The 26,033-nt window shown below is 49.5% G+C and overlaps 1 protein-coding gene across 1 annotated transcript in view; it reads left to right on the top strand.

Moving 5' to 3' along the window:
* ARHGEF33 (Rho guanine nucleotide exchange factor 33) overlaps positions 1–25,330 on the top strand; it is a 74,356-nt gene extending 49,026 nt beyond the window's left edge. The window contains exons 8-16 of the mRNA XM_090052901.1: positions 2,858–3,082; positions 6,401–6,530; positions 8,742–8,874; positions 13,535–13,618; positions 15,052–15,135; positions 17,975–18,123; positions 18,776–18,958; positions 20,942–21,695; positions 23,567–25,330. Of these exons, the coding sequence (XP_089909027.1) occupies positions 2,858–3,082; positions 6,401–6,530; positions 8,742–8,874; positions 13,535–13,618; positions 15,052–15,135; positions 17,975–18,123; positions 18,776–18,958; positions 20,942–21,695; positions 23,567–23,704 (1,880 nt within the window). The 3' untranslated portion in view covers positions 23,705–25,330. The remainder of the gene's footprint in view (positions 1–2,857; positions 3,083–6,400; positions 6,531–8,741; positions 8,875–13,534; positions 13,619–15,051; positions 15,136–17,974; positions 18,124–18,775; positions 18,959–20,941; positions 21,696–23,566) is intronic.
* Positions 25,331–26,033: the final 703 nt, after the last annotated feature.

Raw genomic sequence — 26,033 nt, 5'->3', positions numbered from 1 at the left:
CAGCTACTGGTGCATTTTCTCTGGGAAAGCAAATATGGTAAGCAAATTGAGGCAGCTGTTCAGTTGAACTACTGGTATATTCTAGATATGTAGCGAAGAATCTCTACCAGAAAAAATGGACTTCTTGTCACCAGGTTTTATGTTAGGAGAGAAGTCTAACTAATGCAATTTGCACAACTCACCAAAGGCACGCTGCAGTTCAGGATGTTTCTTTCCCTTCAGTTCATCTTTTAGAAGCAAAAAAATCTAGGTCAATTAGCCAAGTGGCCTAACAGGAACAAAATCCAAGCAATTCTCATTAAAACTGTTGAAAACCTGTGAGATTAACCTACTCATCCCCAAATCTCCTTCTTGGCTTATTAACTTCAAAGTACATCCATGCTGCCTCTGCACTGTTGTCAAGGCTGCCTCTGAAACCTAAGCCTTTTCCTGCCTGCCTAAATTAGAAATATAGTAGTGAGGCTTCTCCAACTGCACCCTCTGGCATCATTCATAAGAAACAGAAATCTCTAGGAGCCACCTCTAGAATGTCCTCTCTGCTGCAGTTCATGGTTTTGAGTGGGTGGACCTTGAGCAGGTGGGCAGAGTTTATTTTTCTCTGGTGGCTGCAGGAGCAGCCTGGAGCACATGTAGACTTACCATCAGAGGATTGCAGCCTCAGCTGGAGCAAAAATTGTAGGACTTGGAGAGCTGGAACAACTGACATGAGCTAAGGATCTGGCCCGTAGACTGTATTTACAGTAATTCTTTTCATGTACATGATCCCTGAATTGGAGAATGTCAAAACACCCATGTCAGTGAAGTATCCCCAAATCCCTATGTGTGGGTAAGCATCTTTATGCTCATTTTTACAGGGCACTAAGAGACCTAAAAATAAAAGCCTGTATCTTCAAAACTAGACCTTAATTTCTGAGGCCCAAATGTTGACCTCTTAGTCTTATCTCCTAACTTTAAACATGTGAGTTTAAAATTGTGGCTGAGCCCAGGCACCTGATTTTTAGAAGTGCTGATTAATTGCAGTTCCAGTCCACAGTCCTGTGCATGTTCAGCACTTTTTGAAAATCAAGTCCTGGATATCTCAGTTTGGGCACTCCAAAGTTGAGGCACCTAAAATTAGGTTTGAAAATTTTTATAGGTGGATCCAGGCTGTACTAAAGAGGGGTGCAGCAAACCACCCCATAGACTTTGGGGGGAAGGGGGTGGGGCATGGCTGGGGGTGGAGCAGGGTACACTTTGGAGCTAGGCTGACTGGGGACACTGTGGAGCCAGGAAGCAAGCAGGCATGCAAAAGGGAGACCTACCCACTACCACCACCACTGCTGCTGACTGACCTGTGCATGGGGGGAGCCCCAGAGCCACTCTTTTTCCATTCCAGCAGAGACCGTGGGAGCAGCAGCATAGTGAGCTGGGCTCAGCTGAGGACAGCAATAATGGTGCACAGGTTCTTCCTCCCAGTGCCTCCCTCCATGTGTCCCCTGCTGGCCAGGAGCAGGTGCTGAAAAGACCGCCACCACTTTCCCTGGCCAGTCCAGGCTCCCTGCACAGCTGCTCCCTGCAGGCCACAGCTGGAGTAGGTCAGGTGTGTGTCCGGGGCTCTCCCGGAGCCTGCATCAGCCAGGGAGAATGATGGCAGTGTGGGACAGATTTCTCCTTCCAGTGCCTGCTCCTGGCCAGTGGGGTGGAGTGGCAGGAAGCAGGTGCAGGAAGAGGAAACCCAACCACTGTTGCCACTGTTCCCTTCTGAGCCTGGCATACCACACAGCTGGTGCCTATGGCTGGAGCAGGGCAGGAGTGGCCCTGGGGTTTCCTCTGTGCCTGGGCCAGTTGCGGGCAGCAGCAATGGTGGCCGAAGGAGGCATGTGACTACACCTCTGCACCCTCTTGGATTTAGCCCTGAAAGTCTACTCCTGAGTGAACAATATCATGGGAGTCCAAATAGCTCTTCCCCCAGGTGGTCTGAGCATAAGATGTTATCCTGCAGGCTCCTGTACCTTTACAAATATAAAAGGGTATATAATGGCAACCAGAATGCAACAGGACAAACCAGGTACCTTGGGATGCATTCCCTGTCTTCAGTGTAGTAGATGCTTTCAGGAACATTTATGAAGAGTGTCTTCCATCTCATGAGTGGCATTTTATACTTGTGCTTCTGCCCTTGCATTGGTGCAAATCTGGATACATGAACCTTTAACGGGCTGAGAGCAGGTATAAAGCAGTGCTGTTCTGCAGAATCACAAATTCTGGGGCCATTTTCCCTGGTCCAAATTGTCCTGCAGAAAGGCCAATTTAGGTTTCATTCTTATGGGGGAAATATCTCCATTGTAATGTAGCTCTGAGGGAGGATGGATGGCATCCCTACCAATTTGGAGGGGACAGGCTTTACAATTATTACGCAACATTATTTCTAGAGGCAAGCTGGAAATTCCATGTCATGGCAGATTTTGAGATTTCAGCATTTCCTTAGTCGTAATCAGGAATGAAGCCTAAAAATTTTGCAAAATCCAGGAAAAAAATTCTTTGGGGTCAGTTGTCCCTTCCCCCTTTTTTTATCTGATGATATATTAACTCATAAAATGAAATATTTTAAAATGGAATGTAATTTCAACACAAAAAAGAAAGGCGTCATTCATGTCATGTTGAACTAGGACCTGTGCTGTGCAGTTGGAACTTCTTCACCCCACTTTTTCTCTCAAATGACATTTCAGTGAAATCTACATGACTGTGAAGGGGTTTTTGACATCAGCAAAACTGATTGTAATGATTTCACTGATGTTCTCCAACCTACTTCCACCTGGTTGTTTTTAACAGAGGCATTTTACAAAGATTGCAATGTCCTAATACAGCTTGTGATTTCTAGGAGTGACTAGTGCAAATGCTGAGACAGAAGAAAGCCTCAAACCTTCCTTGACAGCTGAGGCTCTTCCAAAGGGTCACCAAGGATCAACTGTGTGGAAACAGCCCAAGGACACTAAGGAATGGGGAGATGAATATATTTCCAAGGAGCAGCCAGAGAGAGGGAAGGAAATGAGCCAAAGCAGATACAGCTCAGCGGACAGCATCTTATGTGAAACTTCCTTTGCTGGTAAGGATAGAGGGTGGCTGGAGGGTGCACAGTTTGAGTGGGTTCAGAGGAAGCTATGTTAATCTGAAGCCAAATACATGACTGGTGGTGCCTCAGAGCAGGCCCCAAGTTGTGAGCTTCTTTCTGATTTGGGAGCTATCCATAACTGCCCAACTGATTTATAGCCCCTTGAACAAGGCTCTCGGCAAAACCCCATGGCTGCCCCATGGGAGCTGACGCACTGTTGTGCTGAGGTCCAGCAGCTGTCAGTCATCCAGGGTCATGACTCGGGCTGCACAAAGACTCCAGACAGTGGCCCAAATCTGTTTGCCAGACTCTAAGGGAAACATGGCTCAGCCTCTTTCTCTGTAAGGTTGCCTACCCACTTCCCTTCTAAAGGCCCTTTTTATTTGCTTTTAACCTTCTTCATGACAGCCCAGAGTTCCCTAAAGGCCACACCTCTAGAGTCCTGCAATAAGGTCAAAACCATCTCCCTTCCTTGTGGCCTTATTCCTCAGCTCTTTATTTCATGGGAAAAATCCAAACAAAGCTTTTTTGTCTGAGGACTTTCCTTCTCTGTACCTCAGAGACGTCACAGGCTCTGCACAGAAGGCCTGGGGCAAAGTTCAATATGCAGACAGTTTTACCTCTTGATTTCTGTACACAGAGACTCCTGTGCAGTAGTGTAATGAGGGCCGGGTGACCGGGGTAACTGCCCTGGTCCCAATGGGGAGGGGAGAGGAGGGAGCAAAAAATGGCTGTGGCTGCCTAATCACCTTGGTCAGGTTAGGGTTAGAGTTAGGATTTTGTAAAGGAAAGTGTGAGAGCAGCAACCAGCACTGCAGGGTGGCTGCACCTCTCAATCCCAGATCACCCACCTCCTGGGTGCGCAGATGCACCACAGATGCAGCAGCTGGGATCTTTTTTTTTTAAGTCACTCAGATAAGAATCTTACCTCCCTCCTCCCTTCCCTTCCATGCTCAGCAACATGTCCCTCCACACTCTTCCCTCCCTTCTCCTTTCCCATTTTGCCCTTCCTCTGCCAGCCACTGCCAGTATCCCTGCTGTCCCTAGCTGACCTGGGGGCAGGAGGGGAGGGGGCTCCAGAGATGTTCCTGTTTTTCTCCAGTGGGCTGCATATGGAGCCAGGTTCCACCAGAGACAGCAGCAGTGGCAGTGGTGATAGCAGCAGGTGGGTTTCCTTCCCTTGCATCTGCTTCCGGGGGAGGGAGGGAAAGATGTGCCACTGAGTGTGGAGGGGATGGAAAGCGTAGATTCTTACCTGATTTGGGGGCTTAAAAAAAGACCCCCAGCTGCTGCTCCTGCAACATTGTTGCCTGAAAGGAGCCACCACATCCCCTCTGGATCCTTCCCTGGTGCCAATGTTGTCAGTGACAACTGGCCGTTGTCACTGCCTCTGTACGTAGCAGCTGCCCCAGGTGCCCAGTCACATCATTATGCCACTGCTTCTACTCAACATCTCCCCTGCCAGTCTCTCCTCCCTATATGGGAAAATTGGTTTATATAGGCTGCCCATTCTTTCCAGCAAGTCTTGCTTGTGAGGCCTACCATTATCTGCAGTCCCAAGACTATGAATCCTAGCATTTCCTTTGGCTTGAGAGAAGAATCTCAAGTCTCTGGTCCTGAGGAGAGACAGCTGTCTGGTTCTGCTTCTGCTTCCTTCCTGAAATGACTTCTACTTTCACAGGGGCTGAGTGAATTGTATTGAGGATCATGCTTCTCTAGGCAACAGTCAGGTCAAAAGAACAGCTATAAGATCAAGCAGCTAGAATCCGATTCAGCCCTTGTATTAAGTTAGAGTAGCCTAAGGCTGCTCTGTCTAATGACCAGGGATCCTGGTTTTCTCTAATTTAAAAAAATCCCCAATTTTCAGTTAAAAAAGTAACCCCAAATTCATCTTTAAATGAAATACCACTAAAGTATATATGTAGATCTCTCTCTCTCTCTCTCTCTATATATATATATATAGCTATAGATATATAGATATATATAGATATATAGTGGTGTTTCATTTTAATCATGGAAAGATGTAGATTTGGGGTTACTTTTTTAACCAAAAATTGGGGATTTTTTTAAATCAGAGAAAACCAGGATCCCTGCTTATGACATTAGCTGGTAAGGGCCCTGAAGGGGTAGAGATGGCATAGCCATCTCTGTGCTAGCTATGATTTCCCCCACACTAAGGTAATCCCCAGCTCCCCTGCTAGGGCAACTTTACTGTATTTACCCAAATCCAAGATGATCTCAAATTTAAGGCACCCCCCCAATAATTAGATTCTATGGATGAAAAATTATAAATCTGTTATAATTTCCTATATCCAGAATCTTATAATTGGGGATTATCTTAAATTCATCCTCCTCACTGCTGTGGCAGGGAAAGCAGCAGTGGGGAGCAGGTGGTAGGAAGGCAACTGATGGTAGGGCAGGCAACCTGACCCCTACATCTGCCAATGCCTGTGCCCTATGGTGCCTGCCCCCTTGCCTCTATCCCTCCCATCACTTGTTTCCCCAATGCCAAACCCTGTCACCACTTGCCCTCCCTCTGTGCATGCCCCCATGACCATTTGCTCCCTTGCCACCTGCCTCCCCACTTGAACCCTTCCCCCACCATCACTTACCCTATGTGGCAGCTCTGGCTCTGGTGTGGGTCATGGAGCACACAGTAGCTCCAGCCCTGGCCCTGGCAAGGCAGCAGTGGTGGCTCTGGCCTGTCCCCATCCCCAGCCAGGCAGCAGCAGTGGCAGCAGCTCCAGCCCCAGCCCTGGCCCCAGGCAAGTAGTGACTCTAGCTCTGGCCCTGGCTTCAGGACCACTTCAAGGCCAGGGCTAGAGCCACAGCAGCTGCCTGCTCCAGGCTGGTACTCAAGCCCAAGATGAGATTTATTTTCCTGTATGTTGAATGGGGGGGGGGAAACTCATCTTGGATTCAAGTAAATATAGTGAGTGGTGCAGGCACTTGGAGTAGAGGTTGAGGATCTGGCCCTGAAACAGTATATTCAGTTAAAGGTTAATAGAAATATCATTTAGCAGTAGATTCTTTTTTTACATACTGATCACTCAAAAATCCTGAACATGCAATAGGTAAAATATTTGTTTTCAGATGACCTTTGTGAACAGAGTATGGCTTACAAACGTGTGTGAACATGTTGCAGTATCAGGGCTAGAACTCTGTGTTTCAGAAAGAATCACATAAAAGAGAATCTCCATTAATTTTCCTCAGCTTTTTCTGTCCTAATCTAAGGACAGCTTGTCCAGTCAAACATATCTGTATTTCTTGTTGCCGTTGTTGTTTTTTAAAACTCAAACTTAATTGTTGAAGCCAAAAGACAGAACATTGCATTAGAGCTTTTGGAGTCTGAAAGGAAATATGTCATCAACCTGTCCCTGATCCTGAAGATCAAAGCTACGTTGCAAGGGCCAGATGTGAAGAGGAACACAAAGGAGAGAAGGTACGATACCCAGTATGGTTGGGCCTCTTTCTACTCTTACCGCACCCGCCTGGATTTGTCTTCTAGCCACACTGAACATAAGTTCTTAATGGGGTTTACAGTAGGATAATTTTAGCTGGTTTTGTGTGGTTAATGATCCTGCCCTCTCCTACCTCTTTTTTTTTACCTCCTCCAGACTCCCCTATAGGTTCTCTGACCCCTACCTCACTTCAGCCTCCCTCTGTGCCCAGTCTCTGTGCTTCTCCTGAATTTCACATCTCCTGTCTGCCACAGCACCCTGTACTGGAGACATGGGAACAAAACTCTGTATGCCTCTCCACCTACTCCTCTTGGGCCATCCCCACTTCCCCAGTAGCTGGCTCCAGCATTAGGTACAGCCCATTAGAGACTGATGTCAAATATGTTATGTGGGGTCCCTCCCCTCACTGTCATTCTCCTTTCCACCTTCTACATCTTATGGCTGTTTCCTGTTTGAATGCAGCAAGAACAAGGTGTCTTGGTTTCAAACTGAAATTCTTTGATTTTCCAAGCCGAAAGTCTTAGATTGTTCCTCTAGGCAGAATATTTTAATAGCACCCCCCACCCCTGCAAATAAACACACTTTGTTTTTAGGAAGGCAGAATGAAGAGAAAGAGGTGTTTCCAGAGTTATGGTCATATACATCAGAGACAGAGCCTAATTTTTAGCTCACTCACCTTCCCTTTCCTGCTCTGACAAAAGCTACAGCTTTAACCCTTTCACAGCTGAACTGTCAGCAACTCTTGGCTGCTCAGCCACAAACTGAAACCATAGCTGCTGCTGGAGACTGGACTTCATGAGCAGAACTAGGATTCTAAAAAAAGAGCTACAAAGGTTGTGAAATAGGAGAAGAGAGACCAGGAGGAGTTAAAGCACAAATTTCTTGAACAAAATTGCTGAACAAAAGATAGCTTGATTAGTGGACAATTAAAAAGAAGAGTGGGCCATTAACACCTATTGAGTAAAAGCAGTTAGCAGAAATCATGTAGATTATAATGAGCTATGAAGTCAATTGACTCCCTCAGCACTGATTGATTATAAATTCAATTGCTGCTAGTCTGGGCAGAAAATTAGCTTCTCAATTAAGATCTGCACCCCAGCTTCAGGCAGCTAATTTGCTGGCGGGGTAAAGGTGCATGCAGTGTGTTAGCAAATATGATATTTCTCATTATCATCCCAGCTCATGATGAAATAAGTGTTAAAACCCTATAATTTCTAGCAAGGTGATAGTTCCAGCTTTTAAGCGGATCTGCCTACCATGTTTCGTACAAAGTAGACAGGGAATGAGGCGGTTTATGATCACATGCATTCCAGTATTATAACAGGATAGCCAGAGGTTGTGGAACCTCCATACTTGGAAATTTCTAAAAGCAGGTTAGACAGACAGTGGGCTGGGGTGGTTTAGCCAGAGACAACCCTGCCTTGAGCAAGGGGTTGGAATAGATGACTTCAGGAAGCCCCTTCCAGCCCTGTTTTTACACAGTTCTTCCAATGGATGGGCTTGGGAGCCTTTTTCCCAAACATCTCATACAGGTTTGCAGGTCAGGGGCTAAGTATTTTAGCTCAAATTATTAAAAAGGGTTAGGGTCATGCTGTCAGCCAAGGAGGGTCAAGGATTTCTAGCAATAGAGAATTATTGCAAGGAGGGTAAAACTGTATCAAACACTGGGTTGCAAAGTTTGTGGGGCAGTGGCTGCCATATAAAATGAGTTTCCATAGCACTTGGCAAAATGACCTCCCACTCTGTCTCTGCTAGTCCTTAGGTACCAGCATAATGCACAGATTAATTACAGTAGTTTATAAAGTAAAGGGGCTGTTGTCATTCTTGCCTTTGCAGCAGCGGGATGTTGGCCACTGTGTTCGCCCTGCTTTACGTGCGGTAGGTTAGGGTGTTGTGTCTTGTGGTTGTGTTGATGATGACTGCGTAGTTTTGCTAACAGACTAGGCAAGGATTTGTATAGGATGGTTTGGATAGGGAGGATCTTGCCTCAGGCAAGGGGTTGGACTAGATGGCATCTGGAAGTCCCTTCCAGCTCTACTTTTCTGTGATAAAGCATAGGGGCAGTTGGTATCCCAGTTATCTGTGGATACAAAGAGGAGCAGAGCACACAGTGCCTAGGAACTGGATTTCCTTTTCAGAAGCAAGTTTGCACCTTTCTCTATGTAACTGTCTCTGATCTCTCCTCTGTCCAGTTTCTTCCCCAACTCCTTGCGATACCTGGTCCAGCAACACATAGACTTACTCCATGCACTGCAAGAGAGGGTTCTGAGCTGGCCCCGCCAGGGTGTCCTGGGGGACATATTCCTGAAGTTAACAAATGATGAGGTATGTTTTTGCTTATGACACAACACATACCACCAAGGCATCATAACTACTTTAGTTCCTTAACAGGTTCTTGTGCGCAGGTCAAGCACAACTGCAGAATTTTTCCCTGAACAGAATTATGTTTTTGCATAACAGTTTTGAAGAAGTCCTCCCACCACGCTCTTGCTATATCAGGTCAAATGGTTGGCTTCATTAGAGTGTCTCCTTTTTCAGCAGCTCATTGACAAACAACTTCCTCTGGGAAGAAACTGTTCCACCCAGGGGGGTGAGATTTTTTTTTTTTTTGGAAAGATAAAACAAAACTGACTGTCATTCCTGAAGGAAAAAATTAAGTGCATTCCTCCCCACCTCCTCCAATCAGAGGTTTGACACATTAGATCAATGTTTCTTAGCTGGGATACTGCAGCACCCCAAGACCCTCCCAAGAGTCCTGTGCAAGGAGGTAAATGCACTGGTCTTTCCTCTCCTGCCTACTCCAGAGTCCTGTGGACAGGGGACACCCATGGCTATCCCCTTTCACCATCCAGCAGCCCCCGCACCAGCAGTGTGAGCATTGTGCTGTGCTCTGGGTGGGCAGATGCATGGGTACAGAGCCACACTTTTCAGCCTGGTTCATCCCCTTGTGCACCCAGCACCATGGACGGGGCCATGGGAGCAGACGGCTCTGTACTCCAGTGTATGAATCCCTGGAATAGCAGTAGTGGCTGTGCTTGACCCCTCAGGTACAGACTGGGGGAGATGAGGGGAAGGAGGGGAACTCCATCCCAAGCCTCGTGTATTCTCTTCTCCTCCCCTCCTTGCCCCCCAGTACCCCATATGTGCCATGTATGCAGCCCAGCCCTGCTGGCCGGGTGCGTATAGGCTGTCCATTTTGGCCCCAGGACTGGAGTTCATCAGGGATCACCCTGGGATAACTAAGGCCAGAAATTGGCCCTTTGGTGTCCAGTCCCCAGCGGTGACCTCAATCCATGTGTAGGGAGTCCAGATGCTGTGCTGGGAGCAGATGTGCATAGGGCCAGGCACAGTTGGGGGGGTGGGGGGTGCAGCCCAAAGGGGTGACTGTTATACTTACATTACCTTTTGTATGATAATATAATATAGTAATACAATGAATTAATTGCACTAATTAATAACATTAATACTATAATATTTATATTATACTATTCCTATTATATGTATATTAGTGTCTGAAATGAGGGGTACTGCTAAATTTTATAGATTTGCAAAGAGTGCGAGCCTAAAAAAGGCTGAGAACCCCTGCACTACACATACCTGAACACCAGGCAAACCTATTGCATTCATATCTGTTTTGCTCTTAAGTCATAAGCATCAGATGCTGTTATGCACCTGGGCAGTGGATTTTGCACCATCCTTGAGAGCCTGGGAAGAGTGGCTGTGAATAGGCCTGCAGTTGTGTTGCTCACAATTCCAAAATCTTTTCAGCCTGTAGTCTGCCCCAAAAGCTCTCTTCGGGCTTTTATATAGGTGCTCTGGTAGTAGTATGGTGGTGCTTTAATTAGAGCTGCTCTAATTAAAGTACCCAAAGTGTCTTGTGTATCAGCATCCCACACTAAGAAATGGTGGCGGGGAGTGCTTTAACTAAAGTTCATAGAGCAAATTTTAGTTAAAGCACCCCCACCACCATTTTTCAGTGCAGGGACACTGATGCACAAGATGCTGGAGTGATAATTACCATGCTCCAGCAGGCTTATTTAATCGAGCAGACTTGAGTCTGCAGATTAATTGAGTTTGCTCTAACGCGTTGTAATTACAGTGCATCAAAGCAGCCTCACTGCTCATGTAAAGGTTCCCTTTGGACTTACTCAAAGACCACATGTCTCATGTCTCCTTGCCTTTTCTGCTGCCTGTCTCCTCTTCTGGCAACTTCTCCCCAGAGGCATACCAGCACACTTTAACCAAAGCATTACACAGCCCCCTGCCTTTACATTCAGCCCCCAGAAAAAACATTCTCACCACACAGATCTGCTCCTTGCCTGTGGCCTGTGTTCTGAGTGCTGAGTCCTACATTTTTAGCTCTTACTCTGAGAAAAAGCTTGCCTGCTTCAAATATGTCCCTGAAGCAAGGGCAGCTAGCACCACTCCCACTGTAAGGAGGTTTCATCCAACTTCCACCACAGTAATGTAAATAAGAGCTTTGCCTTGCTTCTGTACTGACCCCCAGATTGAATGTGCATGAGAGTGTGAAAATCATCTGCTTCTCACTTTGGCCCAGTCTGCCGTGTCAGGGGAGGGGTGGTAGCCAGAGGCCTGGACAGTACATGTGTGGTACGGTTGTCACGAAGACACAGAGGGCGGATCCAAATGTGCAGGCATGTGCAGTTTGTGGTGCTGCAAACCTTTTTGTGGCTCTGCAAATTGCACATGGCAAATATTAAAATGTGCCCCGTGCTGCAAATTTGCAGTGCAGGGCCAAAATTAACTACTGGGATTTTTTAGTAGCAAGAACCCCCCACCAGATTAAAAAGCAGTGCAATGCATGTGCAACAAGCATGCACCTGCAGACAGAGGCTGGACCACACAGAGCAATGTTCTGGATGTTGGCCAGGCCTCTGTGCTACCTGACCGGTGCCCCTGCTGCTCTAGGCCACCAGATAAGACTGCTGGGGCCAGCACTAGCGCTGGCCCCAACTTCCAGCTCTGCCTGGCTGAAAAGCTGGGAAGAGCTGGGCAAAGGCAGTTTGCCTGTTGCAGGACAATATGTCTCACAATGAAGCACATGTGCAGGACTGTGCACTGCAGCAATTTGTGCCACTGCAGGCACATACCCCTTCATGTGTGGACATGGCCAGAGATGGGGTAGGAAGACATTGTGGTCTAGTGGGATCAGAATAGTGCCAAGAGCCAGGAGACTTGGATTCTCTTCTTTGTTCTGACTTTGACTTTCTCTGGGTATCTGGGCAAGTCCTTAACCCTCATGCGACTCCTTGCTGAGACCACTGTATCTGTGCTGTGCGATTGGTCTGCATATGTCAGGGGTAAGCAGTTATTTTGGCTGGCAGGCCACTTAACTAGTTTTGATGAGCCGTTGATGGGAGCACACATAAAATATTCCAGAAGGTGGCATTTTAGCAAAGTATAGATAAAAAATAAATTATATACTAAAAATCAAGAATCGACCATAATGTATTTTATTTCAAAAACTAATTTTTGTTTGATTTATGTTTTTTTTGAGTAGTATATATAGAGGCATTTACTTAATAGCTCAAAATAAAGTCTTACTCATGTATTATGGGTGTGGGTGGGCAGTCTGGGGGGTGTTTGTGTTGGGGGGTATAGGTAGGTGGGTGGTGGGGGCTGCTCATGCGCTAGCCCAGCAGCTGGCTAGGGGTGAGGGAAGGGAGAGGGGGCAGCAGAGCTCACCTAGGCAGTGCAATACAGGTGCATTTTGCCTCCACCTCCATCTGGCCCACAGCTGCCCCATGGCACTCTGCCCCTTCAGCTTCTGCCTGGGGCAGCCCATGCCACACTGCCACCCAGCCCCAGCCAGCATGCACAGCTTCCTGGAGGGGCTGCTCCTACTGCTGCTGCTTGGGTACTGCTTGGCTTCCCCCACGTCCAGCAGCTCCTCCTCCCCCTCCTGCCCCTGCTGCACCACTCCAGGCCAGGGGGAAGCTGCAGCCTGGCAGCTCCTGCCCCAGCACATGGAGCTCCAGCTTCAACTCCAGCTCCCAGCTGCCCACAGGTGGCTGCTTGTGGGTGGAAGCTGGCAGGGAACAAGAGTTGGAGCCCCACACTCTGGGGCAGGAGCTGCCTGGCTGCAGCTTCTCCCCTGCCTGGGGCAGCACAGCAGGGGCTGGAGGGAGCTGAGCAATACCCAGGCAGCGGCAGGAGCAGCTCCACTGGGAAGCTGTACATGCTGGCTGGGGTCAGGGCGGTGCCATTGGTGGACATGGGGTGGATGTGGCCAGGAGTGTGGTGCAGGCTGCCCTGCGCGGGAATAAGTGGGGCTTGACCCCATGCAGAGTGCCATGGGACAGCCTCAGGCTGGATACAATCAATTGATGGGCTGCATCCAGCCCATGAGCCATATTTTGCTTACACCTAGCACAGGCCAACAGAACTGTGCCATGTTATCAGCCATGGAAATGTTGGGCACTCTCATAACCTCAGGCAAATGGGGTCCTGAATGGGGTTCCAGCCCTAGTGACACCTCTCAGCAGCTCTCAGCCAGGCTACAAACAGGATGTCTCCCAGCATGAGTACAGCTCAGGTCCTGCCTGCAGCACCCAAGCAGACTCCTCCTGGTTGAGCTCCTGCCCTACATAACCCAGGAGTGATGTTAACATGATGACATGCAATTCTGTTCCAGGCTTTCTAGGAGGCTGAAGTGTGGGCGCAATGCCTTGCACACCCAGAGGCCTGGTCCATACCACGCTACAAATAACAGTTGTCACGTGTAGCTGGATTTGCCATCCTCATGTCTACTGCACATGGATAGGCCCTGTGTTACCATTGTGCCTGATCAAACAGGCTTGTAGGCCTGTGTATGGACAGGAGCCTAACTTATCCAGCTGCTTTGCTTTTCCTTCATGTGCTCTTATCCTCCTACCTCTGCACCTCAGAGCCCACAGCAAACCCCTTTGTAAGTCACCGTTCTGGCAAAACACTGAAGTTGAGCATTTCTACATCTGTTTCCCAGAACAATTTTTTGGACTACTACGTTGCGTACCTGAGGGACCTCCCTGAATGCATCTCGCTGATCCACGTGGTGATTCTGAAGGAGGTATGCACATTCTTACCGCCACAGTCACAGATCCATGAACCATCACACACACATTTATCACTGCCCATTGTGAGCCTGCAGTTAGCACCCATCCCTGACCTTAGAGAATAGCTGCTTGTCATGTCTGCTGTTAATGGACTCCTAGAATTTTTTCTAGGAATTCAGGTTTCAAGATGGTAGTGAGATCCTAGCTCATTCTGGAGCAAGTTTTTGATGCCATTAAGCACAAGTTAGTGCTTTTAGACCTCAGCAGCCAAAAGCGCGTTCCAAATTAACAGTCACAACACTAATTGTATCTTGGTTGCTTAGGGGAAGTTCTCCATGTTTTCATCATTTGCTACTCCTCCCCTACACCCTTCCCTACACCCTCACTTTTTCTGTTTTGCTTGTGGGTGACCCCACTTAGTAATACAAACTATCCTGCATCTGCCTGCCCACTGACATCCCCCCCAGTTCCACCACTCACCAAAACAGATCCCATGGCATCGTCACCCTTTCCATAGTTTCCCTCCTGCCAAGTTTTTCCCACAATGGGCCTTCTTAGCTAATCGATTCTTCTGTTATCATCTGTTCCTGACTGACAACGTTCCTAATTGATTGGTTACTCTGAGTTATCAAAAGCAGCTGTCCAATGCCATCACTGTCATGCACATGAATGAAATTGTATCCTCAGTGTCCTCAGTGTCAACTGGACTAATCAACTGGACATCCTCGATGTCAACTGGACTAATATTGGCAAATAAACATTCCAGAAAATTCTCCTGTGTAGATCAGATTCTTGGGGAGGATCTAGGAAAATGGATACACCATTTTTTATGCCTCTTCACTGAGATGACAGTGCTGCCAGACCCACTTTGCAATTGAAAGGGGTCTAACAGTGTGAGTACCTCAATTGGCTCTAAGTACCCTGTTCTATCCCAGGCCAGATTTACCTATCCTGACTCCTACTCAGGGCTTATCTATCCAGGGATGCTCAGGAAAGTGAATCCAAACTAATTTTTAAAATGGACTGGTTAAAACACATTAAATCCCTGTGTGGACATGCTTATACAGAATTAAAGTTAAAGTCACTTTACTTCTGAATAAGAGTATATGCAGGGATATAATGCACGTTAGCTAATCCACTTCAAATCCACACCTTTAGATCACTTGGATTAACTCTCCTGAATGTCCCTGTGTAGGTAAGTAGTACCTTACATCTCAGGCAATGTCATACAGATCTGTGGAACTACATGCATATGTGACTGTTGTCAGTGGGAGGAAAGAGTTTACATACTGGGATTATCATCATGCAGTATTGCCCTTCACTTAGCATATCGATGTGGACTGCAGTAACTGCTTCCTGTACAACATTAAATAAATACCAAATGCTGCTGGGAAACACACCTACTTTCCATGCTGTAGTAACTCTAAACCTTCTTTCTCCAACTCAGGTGGAAGAAGAAATTAAGTCTGATCTCTACATACTCTTCTTTCATATAGTCCAGCGTATTCCTGAATATCTTATTCACTTACAGGTAAGACTTCCTGATAGGCATATTCTCGGTCTTGGCTTTGCACACTGTAAGGATAACACTTGGCATCAATGCTGAACCTAATGTTGCCTAACCCAGAGGAGGACACTGGGGCCTACCCAGTGCTGGGCCATCTGCCCAAACTTATGGGCCCTTTCCTGGCCTGGAAGCCATGGAAATGGAAGCCATCATCAGGACTGATGACTTCCTCAGACTCTCATATGAATTTCCCCACCCTGGGCCAGCCTTTGTAGCCGGGCAAATGCACAGCTCCAATGTCCTGTCAGTGAGAGAGCCAAGCAAGCACAAGTTTGTGGGGACTGCGCAGGTGGCTGGAGCTGGGCCTGCAGGAGAGAACAGCCGGTCACCTGCAACTGAGTGGCTGCCAACAGCATGGCCTAGTGCCTTAGCATGAACCTGGAAGGAAAGGTCCCCTGGAGAGAGCAGGATGAGAAGCAGGGCTTCCAGCTTATGGGAAATGTCACTTTGTCAAAATTTGGTGAAATCATTATCAGATAATAACCCTCCCCCCTCCGGCCCCAGCCATTCTCAGCATTTCTTGTGGACTTGAGTCTCCCTGGCCAGTGCTTGGTACAGCCAGCCTCAGAGCTGCTTTGAGCCCTTTCCAGTACATCTAGGCTTTCACAGACAGAGGTGTAGCAAGGCAACTCTGCTGCTTGGGTAGTGGGTCTGCGCAGAGCAATGCCAGTTCCAATACAATGTTACCAGCCACAGTGGTGTGGCCAGCTGTGATGGTGGCTATTGTTGCACTCCTCTTCTCCCTCAAAGATGGCACTTAGAGCTGCCCCAGTCACTCCCTCTACCCCACTGTTCACTGCCTTGGGTTCAGTGAAAGACTGTCAAACCTGAGGTGCTAGACATGAAACATTTTAAGCTCAACAAACTGCTATTCCCTGGTGAAACTGCTCAGAGGGCAAATTTCTGCCCAGCTCTTGCCCTCTGCTCCAATCCCAGCTGTAGCATGAGCACCTATCCGAGCTTCTCAATCTGCAGAGCAGGGTGTTGTTACCCTGCACTCATGGTGATATTGTGTCTAGTGGTTTGTGTTTCATGGAATCACAGCAGACAGGGTGGCTGGGGCTTCAAAAGGCACATAACCAACCCCCCAGTCCCAAGGCCTGATCAACCATACCTGGCAGCTGCTCCTCCAGCTATGGGGGTCCCACCACCTCCCTTAGTCCCCTGCTGCAGTGCTTAGCTGTCCTTCAGCTAGAAGGTTTTATCTAATGTCCAACCTCTATCTACCTTGTTGCGACATCAACCCAGCTGTGCCCTAGGCATCCGTATAGAACTGCTAGAGGCTAGAGAGAGGGGGGAAGAATGGACAACAGGGGAGAAGGCAGAAGGGCACCACTATTAAGGTGGGACATTCCCCACCCCTATCCTACAGCTCCCTCCTGTGGACAGCCTTTCCTCTGAGCTGTGGGACAAAGGGCAGCACCTTTCCATGTGCAATATTTAACATTGTCCCCAGCTCTGGATCAGGTTGTGACACAGCTTGTGTGCCCATAGAAAGGGCAAGAGGTACTTGTACACCACTAGGCAAGCTACACAGGCCTCACATTCAGGCACACAGGAGCAAGGAAGCCACTTGCCCACTTGCTATTTAAAAAGGGGCAGGTGAGAATAGAAAGACCAGCCCATCCAAATGTTCTGGGCTGGCCCTGAATTTCAGGATTACATCCCGGTATCCCCAGAGAGTCCCTTAAGAGGTCAGAAAAAAAATGTCCCCAGTTGGCTTCCTGGTTGGTATTGTTCAAAGTTAGTTGCTTTACCTCAAAGTTGGCTGTGGAAAAATGGACAGGGTCTAGCCTCCTCCCCTGCAGCCCCATGCTGCTGCTCACAGTGTGGAAAGTAGTACAGTAACTTGGGACAGGCATAGCAAGACAGGGCCAGGATTGTGTCTCAGAAGTGTAGGTCCTGGGAAAACAGCTCACAGGGCACCCTGTGCTTGGGGCCAGGCCAAAGAGCACAGTTGAGTCCCCTGGACCCTGTAGTGAGGTAACACAGGAGAAAGCATTTTGCCCTCTTGTTCATGAGAGTGGACACAGCCCAGAGGGGAGGGAGTCGGCACCCAAACAAGAGCACGTTCAGAGAAACCTCTGTAAAAGCAGAAGCACAGAGAGCTGGGCTCCAGCTCTCTTGCCACAAGGGGCTTTGTCTGGGGGAGGCGTGTTCAACCCCATGCTCATCCTGCACACTGCAGCATGATCACGGCAAAGGTGATTCAGGACCTTGGTCTTGAGACGACCCTTGTGGCTGACTCATCATTAAGTAAATATTTCAGATGAGGTAAGCTCCAAGGGAGAGTAGCAAGAACAGTGTCTTGCTAGGGCCAAGTTGGAGGTTGCATGGTGTTGGTTACCCATGCATTACGCTAGCACAGGAGGGCTTGGCTGCACCATAGCAGTGGGAGGCCTCAGTGAGGCCAGGGCTGAGTGTACCCTCCCTAGCTACTATCTGCTGATGAGTTCCAGACTGGGGAGCATGCCATTGGGAGACCAAGGGCTCAAGAGCAGGTGCACAGGGATTAGCTTGAAGCAGCTTCATTGACTTGTTCCCAGGTATAGAACCGTGTCAGTGGGTGTGGGGAAATGGGGTATACTCAGCCCTGCCCTCACCAAGACCTGCCACTGGAGCAGTGTCAATGAGCCCTTGAGAGCCCAGCCCTTAATTAATTGGGCCTATCACACCTCAAGCCCCAGAACCCCCATGGCACATAGGGAGAGCCATGGTGGAGCTGGCTGATCCTAAGAGTGAGCCCAGAGCCATGGCAGAGCATTTATGCCACTCACACCACCGACTCTCCTCTGTGCCCCAGAACGTGTTGAAGTTCACAGATCAAGAGCACCCTGATTACTACCTGCTCCTAGTGTGCGTGCAGCGTCTTCGGGTCTTCATCTCACACTACAGCCTCCTCTTCCAGTGCAATGAAGACCTGCTCATCCAGAAGCGGAAGAAGCTCAAGAAGTAAGTCTGGGCCCTGGATGTGTCCTTTTGCTCCCCAGGAAGATGGGTCAGGTTGGCTGAAAATGCAGGGCCCAGTTCTGGGTGGGGGCCTTTGCACCATTGGGGAACACTCTCATACTCACTTCTCCCACTCGGAGCAGCCACTTTCGGGCAGTTCTAAGAAGGAAAGAGAGCTCCTTTGTTTTGTTGATCCTTTGTTCTCAGAGGCCTGGTCTGCACTAGAAAAATCTGCTGCCAATGGCAGATGTCAGATAGAGACAAGCATTCAGCAAGGCAGGAGGAAGATGTATGTGGAGCAGGCTTTAGCCACTGCCTGCTGATTTGGCATGACAAATGCCCTGAGGACCTCACAAGTTAAATGGACAAAGCACAGGGAGTAGCATCATCCTTGTGTCATAGATGGGGAGTGGAGACACAGAATAATGTGCGCAGTCACACATGGAATTGGTGGCAGAGCCAGCAATCCCTGGTCACCTGCATCCTAAATCAGGGCCTTGCACACAGATCCATCCTCCCTTGCAAGGCTGAGCCCGGAGCAAGCCAACCCTGGAGTTCACCCCTGCCTGCGATGGGGCAGTGCTCTTTAACAATGTGCCGCTGGCTCAGCTCTGGTGGAGCTCACTTGCTTGCCCATTCCCTGCCTCCTCCCTTTAATGGCGATGAATTTCCATTCCCCTAGGTCGTCCTTGGTTAAGTTATACAAAGGTCTGGCTTCCAGCGCTAGCCAGGAAGTATCTCCGACGCCCAGCGCCACATCTCTCCGGGACAGCGGAATCCACTCCGAAGAGGCCATGCAACCGTTCCCACCCACCCCCTCGGCGAGCACAACAGCCCCGTAAGCCTACTGCCAGACTGGGATGGCCAGCGATGTAGATTGCAGCATATCTCCTGCTGCACACAGTCCCACTGGGTTAGGGCAGCAACCGATCATCACTGGAAAGGGCTGAACCTGCACCAGGAGCCTGGCTGCCCTGGTGTCTGCCTGCAGGGAGGAATCTGGCACCTTTGTGCCATGTGACAAAGGTTGCCATGCTTTTTCAATGGAAGTTATTGGGGGCACAGGATAGTGGGTCTGAGTGGGAGGTTTTCTTTATGCAGCACTCAGAGATGGGGGCAGCATGTAATGCAGTGATAGCATGTGAATTCTGACATGCTGATTGGCTAACAATGGCTGTCAAGAATCAAGAAGGGTCTACATATTCTGTAGTTGGCAAATTGCAGGCCATTTGGGGAGCAGAGGCTATTGGAAGGACTGGTCAAATGGTGGGGAAATACAGTTCACTCTGGGCTAGTTAGGGAGCTTGTAATCTAATGGTGTCTTTCCAAAAGGCCTGTGGTTCAGATGGCAGCTCTGAGCTGGACATAGGAGTCCCTGGGCATAGTCCAAATGATCCCTTTGGGCCTTCTGGGCTCATATCTATTGTATGGAAGAAAACATGGTGAATTTTATTCCCTGGGTTTGGAACAGCAGTGATTTTTCACTTATTGGAAATTTTTTGTAATTTCTTTTATAGAAAATGTTTGGGTTTTTCCACAAAAAATGTGTAGCTGTCTCCTTTGAGTTCTAGCCAGGTGGGTTGGGAACCTAAGTAGTAGGAGTCCCTCTGGAAGACCCAAGCTGATGAATGGGTTAGCTGTGCTGGCTGCTGATTGAGTGCTGGATGTTCAAGATCTGCTTGGGGTCAGTACCAAGCATTATGCAAAGGCAAAAAATTGCCAGGGATAGATTTGTGGCATTTCAAAATCCCTCACTGGGTGCTTGTGCTGTTACTTAACCTCAAATGCTGGCTGTGGCCCAGTAAGTGCAGTGGTTTCAGCAGATGCACATAATGGGGCCATGTGGGCAGCCCCAGCAAAGGAAAAAATTGCACATACTTGAAAGTTGAACATACCCTCAGATCACCAGAATCTCCTCTGTGCTGCAGAGTTCAGCCACCAGATGTTGCCTTTGGTCTCCAGTGGTCTCCGTATGACCATGCACAAATATGGCAGAATCTGGCAAGCCCCAGCATTCCCATGGCTTGAACAAAGAAACATGAGGCCTCAGGCGCCACAAAGTCACATCAGCGTGATGCCAGCATGGACATGCTCCAACAATGGAGTGCTGTAGGGGCTGTTGGCCAATGAAAGGTCTGGCAGAGTGTTTCTAGTGCAGACCAGGCCTCCACCCCATTGTGTTTGCCTATGTATGTGTGCTTGAAGGAGCTACCCCTTCCAGCTAGGAGGGGGAGCCAGTTGCTATCCTATTAACACTGTGCAAGCTCTCTCTCTTCCTGTCCCATGAGTTAGGGGCAGAGGGAACAGGCAGAGCTGGGCAGGGTCTGAGGCTGCTTTCCTGTCCCTGCCTCCATCCACCCATGAGGTGTTGACCAGGGCCATTACAATGCACCTTCTGCAAGAAGGACCCCACTCATTGCACATAGCAAGGGGCTTTTCCACAGCTCTCCAGTGGAGCAGGGGCCAGGATGGGCTCATCCCCCATGTGCATAATCCTGGATGCCCTTGAAAAGAAAGGGAAGGAGTGAGATAGAGAGGCACCCAGAATGACTGTGCAGGGAGACGCAGCACTGGCAAGGTGGTAGTGCTCTGCTGACATGAGCAGGGATCACTGGGTTTGATCCTTGCTGTGTGTGTCCATTACCATTACAATGGGGATTCCCATCCTGGTAACCTGGGTGCATCAGTTTCTCCTGCTGTGCCCTTCATGCCCTGCATTTGAGGGTGAAGACAACATGGGAGGGGCTGGGCTGGGCTGGGCTGGGCCTACCAGGATGCTTGTACTTCATAGTATTTCCTCCTCCTCCTCCTCCTCCCCAAGGCACCTGATGCCACAGATGAAGAAGCCGCAGCACACCATGATGGAGAACATCTCAGCTGTAAAGGCCCCCGAGTGGGAAGTGGAAGGGAGAAAACATGAGAGACCTGAGAATCTCCTGGCCTCCTCACAGTTCACAGAGCAGGAGCTCAAGGCCCTCACTGCCACCCTGCAAGCCATCCCAGAGATGGAGTATGAAACACCCCCAACTGAGCCCATGGTAAATGTTGAACGACCTGCCAGGACCTCTGCTGAGCTGCTGCAGGAGGCCCGCAGCTTCATGCCAAGCTATGAGGAGTTTGACTATGGGGGGGAAGTGTTCACTCTGCCAGGGCCCTACGAAGATGAGACCTTCCAAAACCTTGCCCTATTTGAGAACTGCTCCCCAGCCTCCTCTGAGTCCAGCTTGGACATTTGCTTTCTGAGGCCAGTGAACTTCACAGTGGAACCAGAGAGGACCGAGCACACAGTGCAGCCACTACCCAAGAACTGTGCTCCTGTCAGCAGCAGCACGTACAAACGTGAAGCATTTCACAGCAAAGGGAAGCAGCTGAGCAGGTCTCTGAAGGAGCTGCCTCGGAGTGCAGAGGGCGTGAGTACAAGGCTGTACAGTACCAGGAGCAGCAGTGGTAGTCGGCTGCAGCAGAAGCCGGAGAGAAGCATGCAGCCTCACGTGATAACCGCTTCATCTAGGAGCTCCCAGAGGAGCTACTTCCCCCCACAGAGAGGACCGGGTGAAAAGCAGAGCTTCTTGGAAGTAAGGAGGCTAAAGTGAAAAGCAAAATGCTGCCGCAGCAGCAGAAGCTGGGATGCAGCTAGGGGAGCACGAGCCAAACTAGCTTTCAGATTTGTATGGGCAAAGCCTGCTCCCGCACATGCAAAGTGCACCACACCCCACATGCACACAGAAGCCAGTTTGTAAGGCAGCCACCATGGGTCCAGGGTAGGCGTTTTGATGGGTTCAGGCTTGGAGGCCACCTTAGCAAATGGATCCCTCCCTGGGCCTCTCACTGTCATTGCCCCGGTCCCTGTTGCCAAAATGCCACACTCCACCTTCCTCCCCATGCTTGGCACTTCATGTAGTAAGCACCTGGCTCAAGCCAGGTTGGTTATAATGGAAAAAAGCCCTTGAAGAAAAGGGCAGCACCCTACTAACTGGCTTGTGCTGCAGGAGCAAGTGAAAACCAATGCTGCTGGGGCCAGAGCATCAGCTGGTGTCAACCAGTGTAGCTCCATCTGGACTCAGCCCATTGGCACCAATGAACAACCTTGCCCCCAAGCTATGCCTTGTCTGGTGTTGGATTCATGTTTTTTATATGAACGTGGGAAGGGCAAACCTCCTCTATCTATAGCAGGAGCCCTGTGCCAGCTTGGGCAATGGTCTTATCTGAGACAGGTGCCACTCCTAACCCTGCTGGTACAGGGAGGCCCTTCCTGCCCTGAGGGTCACAGGAAGGATGCTGGCTGTTTGCACTGCCTAACTGTGGGAGGATCTGCCAGGCAGTGGCAACTTCAGCCACCCAACCGTAATGATGAACAGGGAGTGGACTGAGCAGCAGTGACTGAGCTACTGCCCCCAGGTCCTGTTGGCAGAAGTCAGCAGGGGTTGGGGGAGGAGCAACCAGAGAGAGCTCTGGGCAGTGGGATTCAGAGAGAAAGGGTAGCATAGGAACACAGAAAGACAAGGCTACAAAACAGATGAGGAGGAGAACTGAGAGCATGGGACAGGGTTGGGAGCCTGCTGTGGCATACAGAGAGGGGGAGCTCTCAGGAAAGCAAAGGAAACTGTCTGAAAAGGAGGGCATAGCATCAGGAAGCAAATGCCTACCCCCACAGCCTATCTACACAGGAAAGTCAACCCCGATAACTCATGTGAAGTTGCTCCAGATCAGCTCCTGCACTTCAAACTCTCGCCTGGCTTCAGCTCAGAACAGCTTCCCCTTGCAAACAAGCCCCCTGCAGTGGAAGGCTCCCAGACAACTCTGTCTCGGCTCATGTGAGCAAAACTGGGGCAAAAGAGGTGCATCCACGGCTGTTGTGCATGGCATTCAGTGGCTAGGCAAAAGGCCTCCCACTGACACATGCACAGAAGTGTCCCTGTGTCAGTGAAAGCTGGCCACCACCCTGCCCTGCCCTGCTGCTTTACCTGTGGTAGAGCCAGCAGCACCCACCGTCTCCAGTACAAGGAGGGACCTCCTTCCAGCACCCTGAGCTTGCTAGAGGCAGGCTCCTCCCCCTGTGTGAAGAGGCAGAGATGGAGGGGGCTGATCCTGCCTCCTCCCTTAACTAGTTTTCATGTTGTGAGCAAAAGGACTCAGAGTTTTTTGGCTTGGCAAGGCCTCTCCGAAGGAAGCATGGTGAGCCTGGCCACAGTCACCCCCCAGCAGTGGCCTGAATTTATCATGACACCAAACCACATAACTCATCCTTGCTCTCCCCTGCCCTGGCCCCTCAGGTACCTGCACTCCCTGGTGATGAGGCCTAAGTCCCAGGGCAGTCTCTATGGACGCCTTGGCCTCACTTTGCCTCCCACCAGGGCAGGCTGGCCCCCTCCACATCCCCCAATGCAGGGAGCATGGCGAGGGCACGAGGTTATGGACGCTGGTTAAATTGTCTTTTCCCTTTTAGGAGCTCCATGCAGAAGACAACACCAGGTTCTGCCAGAAGGATGACAATGAACAAACATCCTTCAGTGACCACAACCCGAGGCACGAGCCCAAAGGGGGCTTCCGGAGCTCCTTCCGCAAGCTCTTCAAAAAGAAATGAGTGCAATGAGAGAGGTGGGCAGCCAGCCAGCCAAGTGCTCCAGCCCTGCCTGGGGCTGTGGGGTTGGAGGCAGACAATGCCCCCTCAGGGTGCAGCTGCCAAGTTAATGGCTCACACAGTAAAAAGAGTTGGGGGAGGAGGGGGAAGACATTCATCTCTGCTCAGTGCAGTGGTGAGGGGTGCTGTAGTGGCAGACAGAGACAGTCTAGATTGGTGATGATAGGAACACACAAAGCCTTCATCTGAACCTCAGAGCGAACTTCCCTCCAGGATCGGGAAGCATTGGCAAATACCCACTCCACCCACTGCAGTAGGAGTCACATTTCTTTGCCCCTCAGCCCCTCCACATGTCACCTGGGCCCAACACTAAAGTGGACTTGCACGTGAGAGAAGCTGCATTTATGAGACCCTCAGCCTGACCAGAAGCCAGACATACCAAACATGTCAAAAAAAGAAAAAGAGAAGGATGTCTCCTCGCAGGGTCCCCTGCCCGATTGCGCAGGGCAGAGCCAACCCCGCGACCACAGGTTGGGCCTTGGCTCTTTTGGCAAAGTCCCCCCAACTGTTTTGGCTGTGCTGGGAAGTTGTGCTGTCACTTCCCTTTTGCCTGTTTCCCTTTGCCTGTTTCAAGCTGTATGAACAACTGCTCTTGCTGCCACGTGACAGAGCTGATGCTAGTTCTTGTAGGATGGTGCCACCTTCTGACCCTCGCTTGGATCAGGGACCCACAGTGCTAGGCACTTGTGACATGAGCAGTCTACCATCCCCTTTATGTACTGAGCAAGTAGCTCAAAGCAGAGACTGTTTCTTCATCTGTGTCTATATAGCACCTGGTGCAAGGGCAGGGGAGTGGAGCGGGCTGATCATGTTGGAGGCCTCTAGGTGCTACTATAATATTTGTTATTAATAACTATTACTTTTTGCATGCAGCTGCCTTGCTGTATCAGGCATGTGCTATAGATTGCTTGGAATAATCAGTTAACTCTGAACGTATTACAAGCATTTCTGTTACCACTTCTTTCTTCTGATTGTATTGGCAAGGATTTTTTTTTTTTTTTGCCATAACAAAGCCACAATTTTTTTCACCGTGATATTGCTGTGAAAACACTCCCGGCTTAGTAATGCTGATAACCTAGACCAGTAGCATATATCCTTTAGTTAAAAAAAAGAAAAGAAATGGAAGGAAATTAAATGCATCTTTCCTGTACCCTACATGTTTGGCAGTAAGAGCAGTTGTTTCCATGGGGCTGCAACACTGGAAGCGGTGTACGTATTACCTTGGTGTTACTGCAGTGCCTATGATACTCACAGAGTGCGTTTACATGAGATGTTTACTATGCAGTTGACTAATTAACTGTGCAGTAAATGTCTTGGTGTCTACACGTGCGGCTCTATTAGGGCACATGAAACTAATAAACTCCACAGCAGGGAAGGACTCATAAAATACAAGTCCTACCCTCCTATGGAGTTTTTTGTGCACAGCAGTGCACATGTAGACATTGTCCTGGCTGGCTGAGGCACAGGGTACTTCAGTGTGGGGCTAGCCAGCAGGCAGCCTCTGGGCTGAAGTACCCTCATGCCTCAGTCACCCCTCTGCAGCACATAGAGTCTGGTCTGAGCAGCCTGGGTGGGCAAGGGACCTGGTTGGGGGAGGGTGGTCAACCTGCCAACTCAGGGCTACTCCAACTGGGCTCCACATGCTGTGGAGAGGCTGGCTCAGGCACAAGGGTGCTTCAGCACAGGGGCTACTTGCTGGTTAGCCCCACACTGAAGCACCCTCATGCCTCAGCTAGCCCCCTTGCAGCATATGGAGCCTGGTTAGAGCAGCCCCGGGCTGGCAGGCTGACCCCTCCAGGTCCCCTGCTCCAACCAGGCTCCACGGGCTGTGCCCAAATAAACTCCAGAGCAATATGCTCCAAAGTTTATGCATGTGCATTAATTGTATGTGCAGATGTGCACACAGAGACTGTCTTGGGTGCTGTGCAGGCACTGTGTTAAGGATGGCTCTCGTCTTTAAAAGTACTCACAGTCCATCTAGATACAGGGTGAAGGCAGAAACACAGCATACAGAGCTCCCTGACCACTGGGCTCCATGAGTCCATCAACAGGTTAGACCAAGGTTGAGTCTGAGCAGGATACCGAGTTCCATGGCTATAGTTACAGATGGCCCTGCAGCTTGGTCAGGTCATGTGTCCTGTCCAGGTACTGGTGGTGTGCCTGTGGGCCTCGCTGCATGCTTTGAATGGAATTTGGATGTGGAGGGAGGGAGTCTCCTCCTGAGACTCCAACTTGCTTGTGAGTTTTCCCTCTAAACTTTCTAATAAAGCTG

The sequence above is a fragment of the Crocodylus siamensis genome, chromosome 1, assembly GCF_052110815.1.
Source record: "Crocodylus siamensis isolate JL-2025a chromosome 1, ASM5211081v1, whole genome shotgun sequence".
NCBI lineage: Eukaryota > Metazoa > Chordata > Crocodylia > Crocodylidae > Crocodylus > Crocodylus siamensis.
The sequence above is the reverse complement of the archived record's forward strand: the minus strand, read 5'-3'. Positions and strand labels throughout refer to the sequence as shown.